Source organism: Drosophila teissieri, chromosome 3L (assembly GCF_016746235.2).
Source record: "Drosophila teissieri strain GT53w chromosome 3L, Prin_Dtei_1.1, whole genome shotgun sequence".
In the NCBI taxonomy this organism is placed as follows: Eukaryota; Metazoa; Arthropoda; class Insecta; order Diptera; family Drosophilidae; genus Drosophila; species Drosophila teissieri.
This window is the reverse complement of record NC_053031.1, coordinates 16,952,110-16,967,346: the sequence shown is the minus strand read 5'-3', so window position 1 is coordinate 16,967,346 and position 15,237 is coordinate 16,952,110. Positions and strand designations below refer to the sequence as shown.

Below are 15,237 nucleotides of genomic sequence, written 5' to 3'. Positions count from 1 at the left end.
ACCAATGTAATGTTTTCTACAGAGAGAAAAAAACTTTACTACTTCCAAATTGCTTAAGTTTTAGGACTCCAGTCCACCTTTTTGTACATTTTTAAGTTGAACAGCAGAAACTTTTCATATTTGTGTGTAAAAAAAAAACCAGGCAGATTTTTCTAATATTATACAAATCTTTGCAACCCTTGAACTCGAAAGATTACAAAATTCAAAGGTGATAGATATTTTAAAATTGTTCAATTAAATTTTTTTAAATCAGCATCAAAAACTACATAACAAATTGTATAACTAGACAATATTATTTATTTTCAATTTCAGTTCAGTTCATAAAAAACTTCTGCGTTTAGAATCAGAAGCTTCCCATTTCCACTTTATTAATACATAGTTTCTTTTTAAAAAACTTTGTTTTCTTAGGGTTCTGAACTTATCTTTTCCCATGATTTTTTCCACTGCATGCACCTATCACTCCACCCACCAAACTCATTTTCTAATGGCGGCTTATACTGCCTAACCGAAAAGAGTTTACGTTTTATTCCGCTGCCAAAAGTTATGACTGCATTTAGCAGAGGGAAAACTTTCTTAGCTCAGCATTGCATTGATTTCAAAAGAGAGAAAATATATGTACACATGGGAAATGGCAAATGCGAAATGGTGTGGGGAAATGTACTTTTAGGCCAAGTATTGTGCTTGGAGCCCCCTACTTCCTCAAGTCACTCCATTTTAATCGAACTGTTTACTTAAAAGTGCAACTAAAGCAAATGAAAAGTTTCTTTTCGGCGTGTCAGACTCCGAGGAGATTGTAAATTGAATTTTGATTATGTCAATCGTAGGACGGCAGAAAAGTTTTTGCCATTCTTGCGGTTTAAGTGCATTCCCCTCTTTCCATTCTCTTTTCAGGCCCAGTGGATATCATCCACCCAGAAATAGCATAACAACATACTGCTGCCGCAGACAAATGGCCAATTTACATATGCACAATGCTGGAACACAAGCCCAAACACAACTCATCCGCAAACAAACATTTAAAGCCCATCGAGGGCAAATATTTTGCAATTTGTTAACATATTTAAAACAGTTTAAAGGCAGACAACGGACAACTGTTGGCTTTTCGCACAGACAACGATAAATGATCGCCTGTATGTGTTGTGATAAACACTTGAGTTGAACCCTCAACTACAAATCCTCTGACTTCTTTTTACAAATAATAATTATATATCTTAAGAACTGAAATGGATGAACACATTTACAAAAGAAATTAGATGATCTTAATTCGAATTAAATTCATAACAGTCAATATTTTATTGTTCATAAATACTATTACTTTCAATGTGAATTTAGGTTTAATATCCTTTGTTCGTTAATAAAAAGTGCAATCCAAAATTATATGTTTATGTTCTAAGAATAAGTTTAAAATTACTCAAAAAATTCAAAATAATTCTTGTCAGGGCATTTATTTATATTTATTAGTTGTATGTTAAAATATTTTTAAATATCTCTGTTAAATTAATTTAGGTGCATCATGACCCGTAGCTTAGATGTTCATTTACTTGCCTCAATTTGATTAGCACACAAATATTTCTGTAGGCAGTCAGATATAAAGGAGTGAAGAATTAGTTGTTACTAACGAGATGGCCATTTAGATCAGCTCTGTTTGAAGGAAATTGTTTTACCATGAGTGTTTTGGTAAAACTAAATTCGCCTGGGAGAGGGATGCTGGATGCTAACCAACACAACAAAGCTGGCACTTTAAGCTAATGGCCGTCCTAGAGTCAAATTGCCGCAGGCCTCATTATGCATACAAAATGGAAGCTTATGCCGTACAACGGACAAACATACGGACAGCGTGCGGCGTACAAAATACGGAATACGGACAATGACAGTTGCGTTTGCGTTTGCGTTACGGACAAACAAACAAAATTACAGGCTATATGAAAGTGCGCACACAACGACACAAAATCATTTGAAAGCAATTATATCAGACAAACACGGGGGATATGGCCAATGGTGATGGTACTGGTATTGGTGCTGGTACTGGCACTGGCACAGGCGGCTATTCGAATGGGAGTGGGTCAGTCCGTGCTCAAAGCACGGCGTACAATGAATCAATTTACGGAACGTAACAAAGCCGCAATTACAAGTGCCGGGAGAGCAACAGAGACGAGAAACAAAACGACAATTATGAAAAGAGCAGCGAGTGCAATTGCATCGCAATCGCAATCGCAATTCCACTGACAGTCGTCTGTCGATGCGGTGCACAATTTTTGGGGCCACGCTAAATGACGCAGGGGCCTGGACCAGTGTGTTCCCCAGTTTTTCTCGCTCTTGTTTGCATTTCTTGCTCGGTTTTCCTCGGTTCTGTTCTAATGGATAATTGTCGAGCTCGCATGCAGATGGGAGGCATTCTTGGGCGGGTCAAAAGGGTAGCGGCGGCGGGATTAGTGATACGTAGGTGTGCCAATCACCCAACAGCACTTGTTGATTCCACTCAGAGGTTCTGAAATGCCTCAGGACATGTTTGGCTGAACCATTTCGGGGGGATTTTTCAAATGGCCTTTCTAAAATGATTACACACAGGTTTTTAAGTACAAAAAGGATTACGAACTTCAGCAGAAATATTTGAAATAATATTAGTTTGATGTTAATTATCTTTCTCACATAAAAACACTTCACTTAACCCCCGAATAAGTTAAGGAATGTTCTTAGGAAAATCTTATGAAGGTCAATTGAAATTATTCATTTTTAAAACGTAAACAAATAAGACTTTATAATCTATATCTGTTGTATCTTTACTATATAAGTTTGGTAAAAAAAAAAACTAACTAAACTTTTTAATTATGTTTAATGTTTTTGCTGTTTCGCTTAGTTTAGGAGGCTAATCCTTTTTTATTATAAGTCTTGTTCATATATTTTTAAAATTTATTTTATCTTAATTTGTGACAAGTGAATTTCATCTAATCCTACATGTATTCAGTAAGCAAGGTATCATGGCAATCGATCACTCCACAGAACGATCTCTCTCACATGATGTTTGCTGCATTTACACTAAAAATACATTGGCAAAGTGAATTGTATTAATAGCAGGGCATTTATTTAGTTATTTCAAAGTTTTGTGTGTTGTTTTTTGGTTTGGCTTGTTTTATTTTCATTTTCTTTCGCCTTTGTGTTTATTTACTTTGCCATTTTGCGCCGAGCAGGCATCTCGTCTTCTTCTATTTTCCGTGGGCCCTTCAAAAGATTTATAAAGTTTGCCAAAAGAGCGGGTGGCGAGGGGGGGTGCGAGGAGGGGTGGGTGTCGGGAGCGAGGGGGCGGTAGCGCTCAAATTTACTGAGCCGTGGCGATCGCCGCGCCAGTCAACGAAACTGTGAATGGAATTGTATTCGCATGTTTTCAACGATATTCGCCAAGTTGCACAACGAAAATAGGGAAAGATACTGAGACGCGGATACAAGTGCAGAGATGCGGATGCATTTGTATCTGTGCATCTGTGTATCTGGGCAGCGTCATCAAAAGGTATTTTGAATTAATTCAAGATTTATGCATTCAACATTCGCTAGGTGCCGCATTTCCCATTCGCATCGCCACAAAACTTTTACTCAACTTCATGTTGCAACCAGTGATGGGAAATCTACAAAAAAATCTAACAAAAAAATAAAACAAAATAGATAAAAGGTGAAAAGTCTTATTACATTTATAATAATACTGACAAAAAGTATCGACGAAGATCGTTAAATTTGTACCCATTTCTTTATAAAGTGCATGCTAAATGTTCAACTCTCTGAGCAAGTAGTACCTTTTGATACAACCAAAGTGCATCACTGGTTGCAGTTGCAATAGTCTCTGGTGTTGCAGTTGCAGTTGTTGCACCTGCCAGCATCGTCGGAGCTCAGCGAGCAGCAGGTGATCCATTTCTTTTATCCGGTAGCCTCCGCTTTCCCGCCACGAGAAATCCAATGTGGCAAGGGATTTGGAGGGAAAAGCGGGTCGGCAGCCCAGCCCAGCCTATTTTTGCGCTCGTGTTGTTGCGAGTTTGCCAAACTAATGCAAATAGACAAGATGAGCTGCAATCAGCATCCGCGCCCCCCTTGTGGAGTGCTGAAATTCACTTGGGTTATACAATTTGCAGCATTTCGATAATAGATATATTTATAACCGTACATCTATGTGGATGTATATGCATGAACTGCATAATTTATGGGCATTGCGTGTTCAATGGATTGCGACGGCTGTCCGGGCCATATGGCTGTACCTATGCCTTTTCTCTATATTCGCCTCGATTTTCCAATTTGGTGCTGGGTTTTCTCCCTGGGCCACTTCAATGACAAAAGGTTTATATGCCATGAATTGGCATACAGCAGTATGCTGTATGTGGAGCCCTCCTCGGCGCTTCTCATAAAACTTACTTGAATGGAGCGCCTAAATTTGGTTTTAATTTATAGGAAGTAGGGAAATTGTATCTAACACTGGAAATATAATTGAAGCCACGACAGAAATTCCATGAAGGCAACATACAAATTTAAACTAAAGTGTCAACTAAAATTACAAGTATAGGGTTATTATAAACAATTCAAGAAATGCTGTGGAAATGTATATAATTTCTATTGCATGTTAAACTGATAATAAATTATTATTACCTTATTTAGAGTATTTATTTCGTTTGAGTAGAAAAAACAGTTGCCAGATTCAGTTTGCAAATAAAGTTTACCCTCAAAAAATTCACTCCGTGAATTTCCAAAGTGTGCAAGTAATCATTTCGTACATCCCCTTTGGAGTTTGCATTGAACTAAAATTATACTCGATGCGAATTCCGACAAGCCGATGAGAGCTCTCTATTCAGAAAGTTGGTCACTTTATGGGCTGCGTCAAAAGTCCGTTCCAGCACTACCTTCAATCTGTCCACTTGGCTGCCAATCACCGGCTCATCCATTTGTTAGTCCGACTTTCTGACAGCAGAACTGCACCCCCGACCACTTGGACCAGTAGTGCAAACCGATGCAAATTATCAGCAATGCAGCTCGCAATTAATCTACTGCATATGACACCGCAATCACAACTTAACCCATTTTGGCACAAGTATAAATGTTGAATGAGGGGCTGGAGCTGGGGAATCGGACTGATAATAAACTGTAGCCGGCAGGATGAAAGCGAGACGAGGGCCACCGGGCAGCCAGGCAGCCAGGCAGCCACTGCATTGCACTAAAGCACTAAGCCGAATGGCTTTAATTGAATTTTGATGTCCTTGGCAAATTGTTTTCTAATTAGTTTCGCAGACTTGGATCCCCAGCTGGGCCATCGTCCATTTCTGGCCGCTTTCGGCCAGTTCCGGCCCCAGTTGACATAGAAAACTTTCTGTCAACAACTCTAACTGCCTTGACACCGCTCCCCAGGCCACGCTCCATTCGCTTCCGGCGCCCTGGGCTTCAATAATGACAAACTTAAAACTTAAACAATTAATGCCACGTTCACGACCTCAAACTAAATAAAAAGTTCACGTCCACCGCGGCACTTCGAAGTTTGTATGCTCTTCCTCAAAAATTCGATAAAGGGTGATGTAAATATATTTCAATTTTGATTTACACAATTGAAATATAAATGGATATAAATATCTGCTCAAATTATATACTTCAGTATTTAATATTTGAATACTTCCCAATTCATAAAATACTTCAAATAAATATTTAAAAATTGCTATTAAATGCGCTGTTTTCTTACAACCAAAGTAATATGAATACCGAGTTGAACAATATACATTCTCAGTTTTCAGAGATGCCTAGCATACCCTGCGACCGAGTATAGCACCAGCTCACTTACCCGGGATCATTGGGCACCTCCGAGGGGGAACAGGGTCCCAGCTCCACTTGCTGTTGCTGCTGCTGCTGCTCAATCTTGATGTCCATGTTGGGGCTTTTGCCTCGGGATTGAGATTGAGTTGGAGTTGGAGTTTGAATTGGTGATTGGAGTTGGATTGCAGTTGGGGCTGAGCTGAGCTAAACTAAGCTGATGTGGTTGTCTGGTTGCCTGGTTGCCTGGCTGTCTATTCTATAATTGTTGCTCCAACGCCTTCTTTGCGGGCATCGAGATGCGAGGGGAGGTCGAGTGGTTCTGTGCGGCTGAGTGGCTGTGTTACTGGGTGTTATGTGTGGACGGGGGATGCTGCTACTACGAGTTGGCTAACAAAGTGTTCCCTTAATCATTGGCCACGATGGCTGCTAGTTGGCTGTTCGATTGGCTGCCGGATTCCTTGATTTCCATTTGGTCTGGCTTTGGTTTTCCCGCTGATTTTCCACGGCTTTTCTCCTGCTTTGGTTGGTGTTATCGTTTTATGTAGCTTTTTAATTATAATTTGGTTACATTGCACACTGTGAATCACATTTCTTGGTTGTTTTGGTTGCTTCGTTTTGCAGGCCACTTTTGGTTTGGTTTTAATATTATTGTGTATTTTGTAACTATTATCTGGTGTTTAGACTTTAAGTTTTAGAAACGTTGCGTTAACTTTGGTTGTTGGTTTCCCAATTGATTTAAAGGCAACATATTACTGCAAAAGATCTGTTTCGGTTTGTTGTCGGTTGTGTTTGGTGAAAATTAATTAAATTGCAATTTTAAACTTTGCCTAGGGAAACTTTTGAAAATGCAATTTTCCCCTTGACTCGCTCCCCTCGCTTTCCCACCCATCCGCAGCTGCTGCTACACCCCCACCCACCCCCTAAAATGCAATGATTCGCAACGAACAATCGTAAAATGCAAAAAAGTGCAACCGATGTGGGGGAGAAAGAGAGAGAGGGAGAGGGAGGAAAACCGTGGAAAAGCCAGGTGAGGAGCGGGCGGAAAGGGGGGCGTTTAGGTGACGGCTGAGTGACAATTGGGATGCGGTACTAAGACTGAAAAAGATCTTTGTTTGAAATAAATTTGCCTCACTTTATATGGCATCAGCCATTAAATTAATTTTCGTAGAATAAGCGTTTTAGGCGTCTCATAGAAAATTAAACATCTAAAGATGTAAATGTTTTAATAAAATTATAAATCTACGTATGTATTTTCCTTTTCTGAGATTTTTTAATGGCTTGGTAAATATACAAATTTAATTTATTAAATAACCAACTTTATACTAAATAATAAATTCTTAGAGTAATAGGATTTTAACAGTTGTTTTCAGATATGTTGCTGTAGTAATTTTGAGCTATGGAAGACTGAGAATCACCTTAGGTTCCCCGAAACAATTTTTCGGTAATTCAAAAATGCTGGCATCCAAATTTTATAGCTTTGCACTTTTGTTTGTTAAACCAATTATTTTCCGTTGCTCTCTCCGAATTTTTTCGTTTTCCTACATTTTTTGTGTGCTCTTTTTTTTGCATTTTCTGTTCTTAATACGCGCCTTGATCTTTCCCACACCCACAACAACAATAAAAACAACAACAAATGATAGAAAACGAGGGAGATAGATAGAGGGAGAGGTGCGAAAGGGCAAGAAGAACATTGCATGCAGTGACTCCCTCAACAAAAATTACAACAAAGCCAGCAACAATATAATAACGCGCAGCATGCAAGCTTTCACGAACAGACTCTCACACACACAGGCACACACACAATCGCACAGGGAACATGCACCGTTACAACGAGAGCAGAAGTTAACTGGCGGCAGCAACAAACACGTGACCCGACAATTGCGACAATTGGCAGCACAAAATAAAAACAAAATAAACGTTAAGCTAAAACAGAAACAGAACTAAGGGAACACATGTGTGGCCAGAGATCGCCGACAGGGGGCGCTTGATCGGTTGATCAGTAATCGAAGTTACCGTTAGTACAGCTGATGGCAGCCATTTTGTAAAAGTGATCACAACAGAGATCCCAATGAAAAAGGAACGACAAAAATAATACAAAAAATTTATATTTTATGTGAAATGGAAACTATAGATATCTTTATTGATTGGTTTGACACAAAGTAATGAAAGACATGGCGTACTATCTATAGAATAAATAAATTTGATGGGATTTATATTTGAAAGGAAATACTACATCTATTATATATATATTTTTATTTTATTTTCATTGTGAAAACACCTTTAATTTTAATTGAAAGCAGCTTAAAAGCAAACCAAGTCGATTTACCTTTCTTGAGAAAAGAAATAAACGTATCCCTGTCATTACCTTTCCTTTTTTTTATAGACTAATGGTTACCATTTGTCATAAACGTAATGCTACTTTTCTACATTATTCTTTTTAAATAAATCAAAGTCAGAAGACTAAAATCCAATAAAGGAAACATGACTTCTCAACTTCTCTCCCTCTCTCTTTCTATCGATCAAATACGGATGTGGCCGTTATTTTGCCGGCCGGCAGCCATTTTGCAGGAAGATCAACACAAAGGCAATGGACTAGTGAGAGTGAACGAGAGGGTGGGCGGGGGTGCGAGGGAGAGGTTTGCGCTCTAACTCTTCGTCTTCAGTGGTTATTGTAGTTGATTGCAATTAAAATCGAATGCCGCGCACTTTTATTTGTTTTCCCTATTTTTTCGTATTTCGTATTTTGTTTTATATTATATAATCGTCAAATTGCACTCCACACAGCCATCGAGGTAAACAAAATGCAAAATGCCCTTCTCAGCAAGGGTTTTCCTTTCGAGGTTCTCGGTTGTATTGGTTTGGTATCTTGTACGCGATTGGGTTGGTAGTTGTTTTGGTTAAAACACACGCACTTCACGAGCGGGACGAACAGCTCTGAAATCGGGCGACTCGAGGAATATAGAAACTGCAACGGTTAGTGCAACGCTGGCGTTCCGCTTTTCTCAGTGCGCGCACACGAACGCGACAACCAACAAGACGACACTGAGCGGCGAGACCCCAAAACCCAACTGACGGCCCCAAAACGACCGGCAGCAGCGACGTCGACTGCACTGCTGCACTCTCTGCCTTCGCTGCTGTTGTTGTTGCTGCTGCTGTTGCTGCTGCTGCTGCCCCAACGGAGCTTTGCACCGGCAGCGGCAGAGGCAGCGACTGCGGCAGTTGCACTATTTACCGGCTGCACATGGCGCATGTACTTCAGCATCACAGCTGATAAGTGATAAGCCGCAGCGAATAGTAGAATGGCCAGAGCGTGAAAGAGAATGTTTGCGGAGAAAGCTTCCCGAAGAGAGCGGCGTTCTCTTAGACCGCGTGCAGCTTTGAAAGCTCACACTGCGAAAAATCGCATGTGGACTTTATGTTTGCAGAAGAGCAATTGGATACGATTGTACCAACTTTAGTCCGTAAAATGAAAACTGTGAAATTTGATGATTTCATACATACATTATATGACAAAGCACTTTAGTCACAGATCCATTTCTCCATTTGCAACTTTGGTAGTTTTCCTTAAGTCGTACACCGCAATAATAACACAATTTTAATTATTTTTCGCCCTGAAAACATCGTTTAATTTCGTTTTTCCACACTGACAGGTCATTTCCATCTTTATTGCATTCTGAAACTACGCATACGGGGAATTTAGTACAGGCTAGCGCTTATATGCTCAACACTGGAACAAGTTATCCATGGGGCTATCTTAAAATTATGCAAAAACAATAATGAACGCGTCGTGGAGAACTGTAACTCCAGAAGGTCTAGGAACTTCTTGAGCCCTCTCGATGTGCCACATGTCGGGGTTTTCTCCGGTCCGCGTTTAGGGATTACAACAAAAACAAGTAGATGTCGGCACCCTCGAACTACCACTCCAAAACTCCCCATCCACATGAGCGAAGATCGTTGCCTAACTGCTCTGGGCAGTTACGGGCTTGGTGGGCGGCGGTGGGGGCGTGCTGCCAGCGTCCAGAGGCTCCGTTCGTTCTTTTTCCTTGTTCCAGCTCTTAAGGCCTTCAGGCAGCGTGGTGTCCTCCTCGAAGGAGCCAGTTCCCTCGACGAACTCCTCGTAGGTTGACTTCTCCTTGAAGGGTCGGGGGCCCAGCAGCTCAATCATATCATCACGACTGAGCACTTCGTTTTGGAGCAGTCTTTCCGCCACTTTTTGAACATTCTCCTTGTGCTTGGTCAGCAGACTAGTGGTGGCCTCGTGGGCACATTTGATAATAGACCTCACCTCGTTGTCGATCAGTTGAGCAGTGTCCTCCGAGTAGGGCTTGCTGAACACGGGATCTCCGGCCTGGCCCACGTCGAAGCTAACCTGGCCAACCTTCTCGTTCATGCCGAAACGCACCACCTGGGAGTAGGCAATATCGGTGATTTTCTTCAGATCATCCTGAGCACCAGTGGTAATGCGATTAAAGAACAGCTCTTCGGCCACACGGCCGCCGAGCGTCATGCACATGCGATCGAACAACTGCTCCTTGGAAAGCAAGTAGTGATCTTTAGGCAGGTACTGGGCGTACCCCAAACCCTTGCCGCGTGGTATAATCGAGACCTTCAGCAGGGGATCGGCGTGCTCCAGGAACCAACCGGCCACAGCATGGCCAGCCTCGTGGTGTGCCACCGTTCGCTTTTCCTCCGGTGCTAGAACATTGGTCTTCTTCTCCATGCCGGCGATAACACGCTCAATGGCCTGCTCGAAGTGCTTGAGCACAATCGAATCCTTGGAGTCGCGGGCAGCAATCAAAGCTGCTTCGTTACACACGTTGGCAATGTCGGCGCCTGTGAAGCCTGGTGTCAGTGCAGCCATTTTCCTGCTGAGCTCATTCTTGTCCAGCGTCGTCTTCAGGTTACCCAGATGCACCTTAAAGATGCTCGCCCTGCCCTTAATATCAGGTGCTGGGACATATATCTGCCGATCGAAACGACCTGGTCGCATAAGAGCCTTGTCCAGAATATCAACACGATTGGTGGCCGCCAGAACGACCACATTCGTAGTGGTGTTGAAGCCATCCATTTCCACCAGAAGTTGGTTGAGTGTATTCTCTTGTTCCGAGTGGCCGCCGAAGGTCTTGCCACCACGTTTGCGACCCACAGCATCGATTTCGTCGATGAAGAGGATGCAGGGGGCATGCTTTCGGGCCATGGCGAACATGTCGCGGACACGAGAAGGTCCCACGCCCACAAACATCTCGAGGAACTCGGATCCCGACACGGTGATGAAGGGCACATTAGCCTCGCCAGCGGTGGCCTTCGCCAAAAGCGTTTTACCCGTTCCGGGTGGGCCAGTAAGCATGGCACCCTTTGGTATCTTAGCGCCTAAATCGATATACTGCTGCGGGTTCTTCAGGAAGTTCACGAACTCCATGATTTCGATTTTGGCCTCCTCGCAACCGGCCACGTCCCTGTAAAGAATATACCAGGTATTAGGTATTCTATGTGAAGTTTCGCCAGCTTACTTGAAACCCACACCAATCTCATTGGGATTGGTTAACTTGGCGGTGGACTGCATGACGCCACCAAAAAGACCACCACCCTTGCGTCCACGGCCTCCACCCATCATATCGGCCGACTTGCGCATCATATAGACCAGGAAGCCAATGATGAGCAGTGTGGGCAGCAGACCTGTCAGACTAGCGGCCTCCACCTCGTTGCGGTAGATTACGGGCACAAAGTTGATGGACTCCGTTCCCTGTTCCGTCTGGGCCGCCTCCAGGTTTCGCTCAAAGCTATCAACACTGCCGATGTTGAACCACAAGACGCCACTGCCGCTGTTGCTGTTCTGCTGCAGACGCACTCGCACCCACTTCTTGTTAACCACCTCCAGCTTTTCCACGGCGCCCTTTGACAAGTAGCTGGTTTTGGAAAATAGAGATATGATTAGCAACTATAAATGTAGCTAAAAACGTATCATAACAGGCGAAAGTTCCAGAACTATGGAATAATGGATATATTCACAAGTTTTGAACGAGCTGTTATGCAACACGTAATTCTACCGCACCTGTTGACGAACTCCTTCCAAGAGATCTCCTTGTAGCCCATCTCGAAGAAGGCGAACGAACCCACCAGGACGACGGCTCCGATGGCACCCAGAAGGATCCATCGCTCCCTGTCCCCGCCGCCGCCGTTCTCGCCCAGAGGTCGTCCGCCCAGCGAGTTGCCTCCTTTTCCTGCCGGCCCTCTCGAACTGTTGCTGAACATGCCGAAGTTCCAGTCAGATTTCGCATCTGTTTGAGACCTGCTGGGTTTAACCGAGGCGGGTGCTGATGTGCTGGGCTTCTCCGAGGCGGATTTACTGGAACCCGAAGGGGGCTTCTTATCGCCAACGGATCCTTTCGGTTGACCAGACGACTTGCCGCCGGCTTCGAAATATTTTTCGAATCCTTTTGGCGGCTTTTTGCAGAGCAGCTGGATCTGTTTGACCACATAGCGCAGCAGGGGCGACAGCTCCGTGGGCAGGATGTAAACCCCGGCGCCCGTGGCTCCCATGTGTGTGCGTTGTCCCTGTAAAATAGACGGGGGTATTTATTTGGATAACCCTGGAAGTGAGGGATAAACCCACCTTTCCCGCCAGGGAACCCGCCGTGTAGTTGCGCCGCATCATTCCGGCCATCGTTTTGGCCGTGCCGAGCAGCCGGAAAGCCATGACTACGGCGGTTTTTCAGTCCTCGCTAGGTTACCCAACGATCGGTCGCCCGGATTGCGTGGCCACCGCCTCCAAGCCTCTCACACTGACACAATTTTGGTCCGGAAATAATGGGTTCTTCGAACTGACAACGAATGTCGGCGCCTCGCACACCGGGTTGCTCTTAAATTTCTCTCGGATTTCGCAAATGAAATGGTGAAATAATAAGCCTAAGAAATTTCTTATTATTAAGTGTGACCGCGCCGAAAACAATGGAAAATACCGACCGGTCTAACGATAAATACCACACAAAGTTTAAAGCTGGCGAAAGTTTACTTGAATAGTGTAATTTTAATACCCTTGTCAATTTACTTTATATAAATTTAATCAACATGTGAGAAACTCTGACAAGATTGCCATTTTGGAGTCGATGCATCTTATAATTGTAAATCAAATGTTGTAACGGATTGGGCCAAAATAGTGGAGAACAATGCTACAAAAGACAAACAAACATGAACGAAGTTAACATATTCTAGATCGCTTTCTTGGTAGTAAAATCATAGAACTCTCTGCAAGGGAATAATTCTGATATATATTAAAATACCAACGGTCACGTTGCTTGTAAATAAAGCACTTTACGGAAAAGTCGTTTTGGTATTTTAAGACCGAAACGTTCAGTGCAGACCTGAACCTTTGTTTGGATACAATCTTGAATAAGCTGTCTTCACTGGAAGTGAATGTATTGAATGTAAAAAGTATAATTAAAATTACTACTTTTATTTATTTGCTTAAACATTTCAGTTACAGATATATGATAAACATAATAAGTTAGTAGTTTAACAAAAACTGTTTCGGTTTATTGTAAATGTAAAAATGAAAATTCGTGAAAGACAAAATAATTTAGACGGCTTTGAAGCTTGTCAAAAAAGAATCAAATACCTATGTAATTTGACATTACATTTTTTGCACACCGAATTTCAAAATGAAATGGAGATCATGCTTTTAATATAATATACATACATATGTACAACAGACGGTCTAAACATGCTGAAGATATATACTTGGAATTAGAACAGCAACTTCTTACCAACACGCATTCACATGCATTTTAGTCCATTTAGGCAATTTGTTTTATATGTGCACGATGGAGCTATAGAGCTATGCTATGGAATGAGGATCCAAGGATGCATCTAGATGCAGGATTGCAGAAGCCAAGGTGTCTCCGGATGATACAAGTAGGAGCAAGTGAGCGGACAGAGGAGCTCGTCTTCGATGTCCTTTTCGAGGAAGCTGTTGCAATTTGTATACACTCTATTATACTTTGCTAACTAACAAGAGAACACTACACAGTGTATGGCCAATAAAAAAAAGCAGAGAAACCACAAATTGCATATTTTTCCTTTAAAGTACAAACAAGTGTAATTAACCGAACAGTAGGCGTGTTTCGCATAAAACTTTCGGTTACACAGCATTTCTTGTCTACATAGCATTCTTACACAACTTTTTAATACATTTTTACACCTAGTCAGTACATATACTCACAATATATTCACAAATCCGTGGCCAGTGATATGGAGGATGCCCCAGAAACCAAGCGAGTTCAGCTGCAGGACCTGCCGACTGAAGTAATGCAGATGGTTATGGGTCACTTGGACCTATACCGCCACAAGTTGCTACGGGAAGCTTCGGAGCAACTGAAACAGATCAGCACGGCGTACATATTGCACCATCACAAGCGCTATGAGGCGGCCTATCGGGAAGGACCTTCGGAGGCAGGCAGTAAAAGGATCATGCTGCAGGTGGGCTAATCTCCACTTCTACTTATCTGATCCTATTCAGTTCAGAGGGTACCACTTTCCGTAGATCCTGCGCTCAACCATCAGGCACTTCTCCGACGAAGATAGCGAGTCGGACCTGGCCATCAGTCTGCTGCACTTCCACGACAGGGATACCGTTTTTTATGGCGAGGCTGATCAGCTGGGCAAGTTCCTCGCCCACTTCCTGTTCCTCAAGGAGCAATCCTCCAACAAATTCAGTGCTGAGCGCCTAAAACTTAGCCGCCTCCATTACACAATGACAGTTTTCAGCCTGCTGCGGGTGAGTAAAAGTTGGTTCTTGAGTCCACCGGCCTGTGACCAGTGTCCTTGCAGCAATTCCGGAACTTTAGGATCCTGGGATTTGGCAAAACCCTCTGGCACTGGAACGTGGAGGTTGAGTTGGCCAACACCTTCATCGGAGTCATCGACGAGGAAAGGGCCAGCTTCAACACCGTGGAGTCCCAACGACGCATCTACTTCATCTCCATTCTGGCCGAGCTGCTCTTTCTCGAGAAGATCAACAAAAACTATGGGTAATACCTGTCCTCAAGGCAGTATTTGTAGATGGATTAAACTAGATTTCTTGCAGTGGACAGAGAGGCTTCGAGGGCACCTTGTACACCTACAGCATTCAACCAAACTCGAATGCCAATCGCAATCCCCGGATGTTCATAAAGTTTATAGTACAGGGTCCGCAGTTTCTCATCGACTTCCTGCACGACCTTATCAGCGGAAAGGCCGATCCTCACAAGCCGTTTCACTTGCCACCGGGAACCGACTTTGCCATCCGAGTTGAGACCAGGTGCAAGCGAGGGCCACAATTTGTATACTTTGGAAACTTGAACTTTAGTATGTTGGGATGGAGTGAACTGTCTGACTAAAAAGGTCTTAACAAAGATGATCAACATATTAGAGAAGGTGTAATCTTTAGTGTACTGTCAAATACAACAAATATTAAGTGTTTTGTAT

General features: G+C 42.9%; 3 protein-coding genes across 12 annotated transcripts in view; 1 reads left to right on the top strand and 2 right to left on the bottom strand.

Moving 5' to 3' along the window:
* The window catches only part of LOC122618539 (RNA-binding protein Musashi homolog Rbp6), a 178,461-nt gene extending 169,650 nt beyond the window's left edge, over window positions 1–8,811 (bottom strand). For 6 of the 10 annotated variants that reach the window (XM_043795050.1, XM_043795052.1, XM_043795051.1 and 3 more), the window contains exons 1-2: window positions 8,426–8,802; window positions 5,804–6,538 (exon numbers count right to left, since the gene is read on the bottom strand). In XM_043795050.1, coding sequence (XP_043650985.1) covers window positions 5,804–5,889 — 86 coding nt within the window. In that variant the 5' untranslated portion in view covers window positions 5,890–6,538; window positions 8,426–8,802. Of the gene's footprint in view, window positions 1–5,803; window positions 6,539–7,190; window positions 7,287–8,425 lie in introns of those variants that run through there. The other 4 variants (XM_043795047.1, XM_043795048.1, XM_043795046.1 and 1 more) reach the window with 4 other exon arrangements.
* Window positions 8,812–9,374: 563 nt separating this feature from the next.
* On the bottom strand, window positions 9,375–12,718 carry LOC122615811 (AFG3-like protein 2). Its single transcript, XM_043790940.1, has 4 exons — window positions 12,389–12,718; window positions 11,828–12,330; window positions 11,286–11,681; window positions 9,375–11,231 (listed from the first exon to the last, which is right to left on the bottom strand). The coding sequence occupies exons 1-4, from the start codon at window positions 12,470–12,472 to the stop codon at window positions 9,734–9,736; spliced, it is 2,481 nt and encodes an 826-aa protein (XP_043646875.1). The 5' UTR covers window positions 12,473–12,718; the 3' UTR covers window positions 9,375–9,733.
* A 1,202-nt stretch (window positions 12,719–13,920) lies between these two features.
* On the top strand, window positions 13,921–15,236 carry LOC122617523. Its single transcript, XM_043793418.1, has 4 exons — window positions 13,921–14,250; window positions 14,315–14,548; window positions 14,602–14,801; window positions 14,858–15,236. The coding sequence occupies exons 1-4, from the start codon at window positions 14,023–14,025 to the stop codon at window positions 15,147–15,149; spliced, it is 954 nt and encodes a 317-aa protein (XP_043649353.1). The 5' UTR covers window positions 13,921–14,022; the 3' UTR covers window positions 15,150–15,236.
* The last annotated feature ends 1 nt before the right edge of the window (window position 15,237 follows it).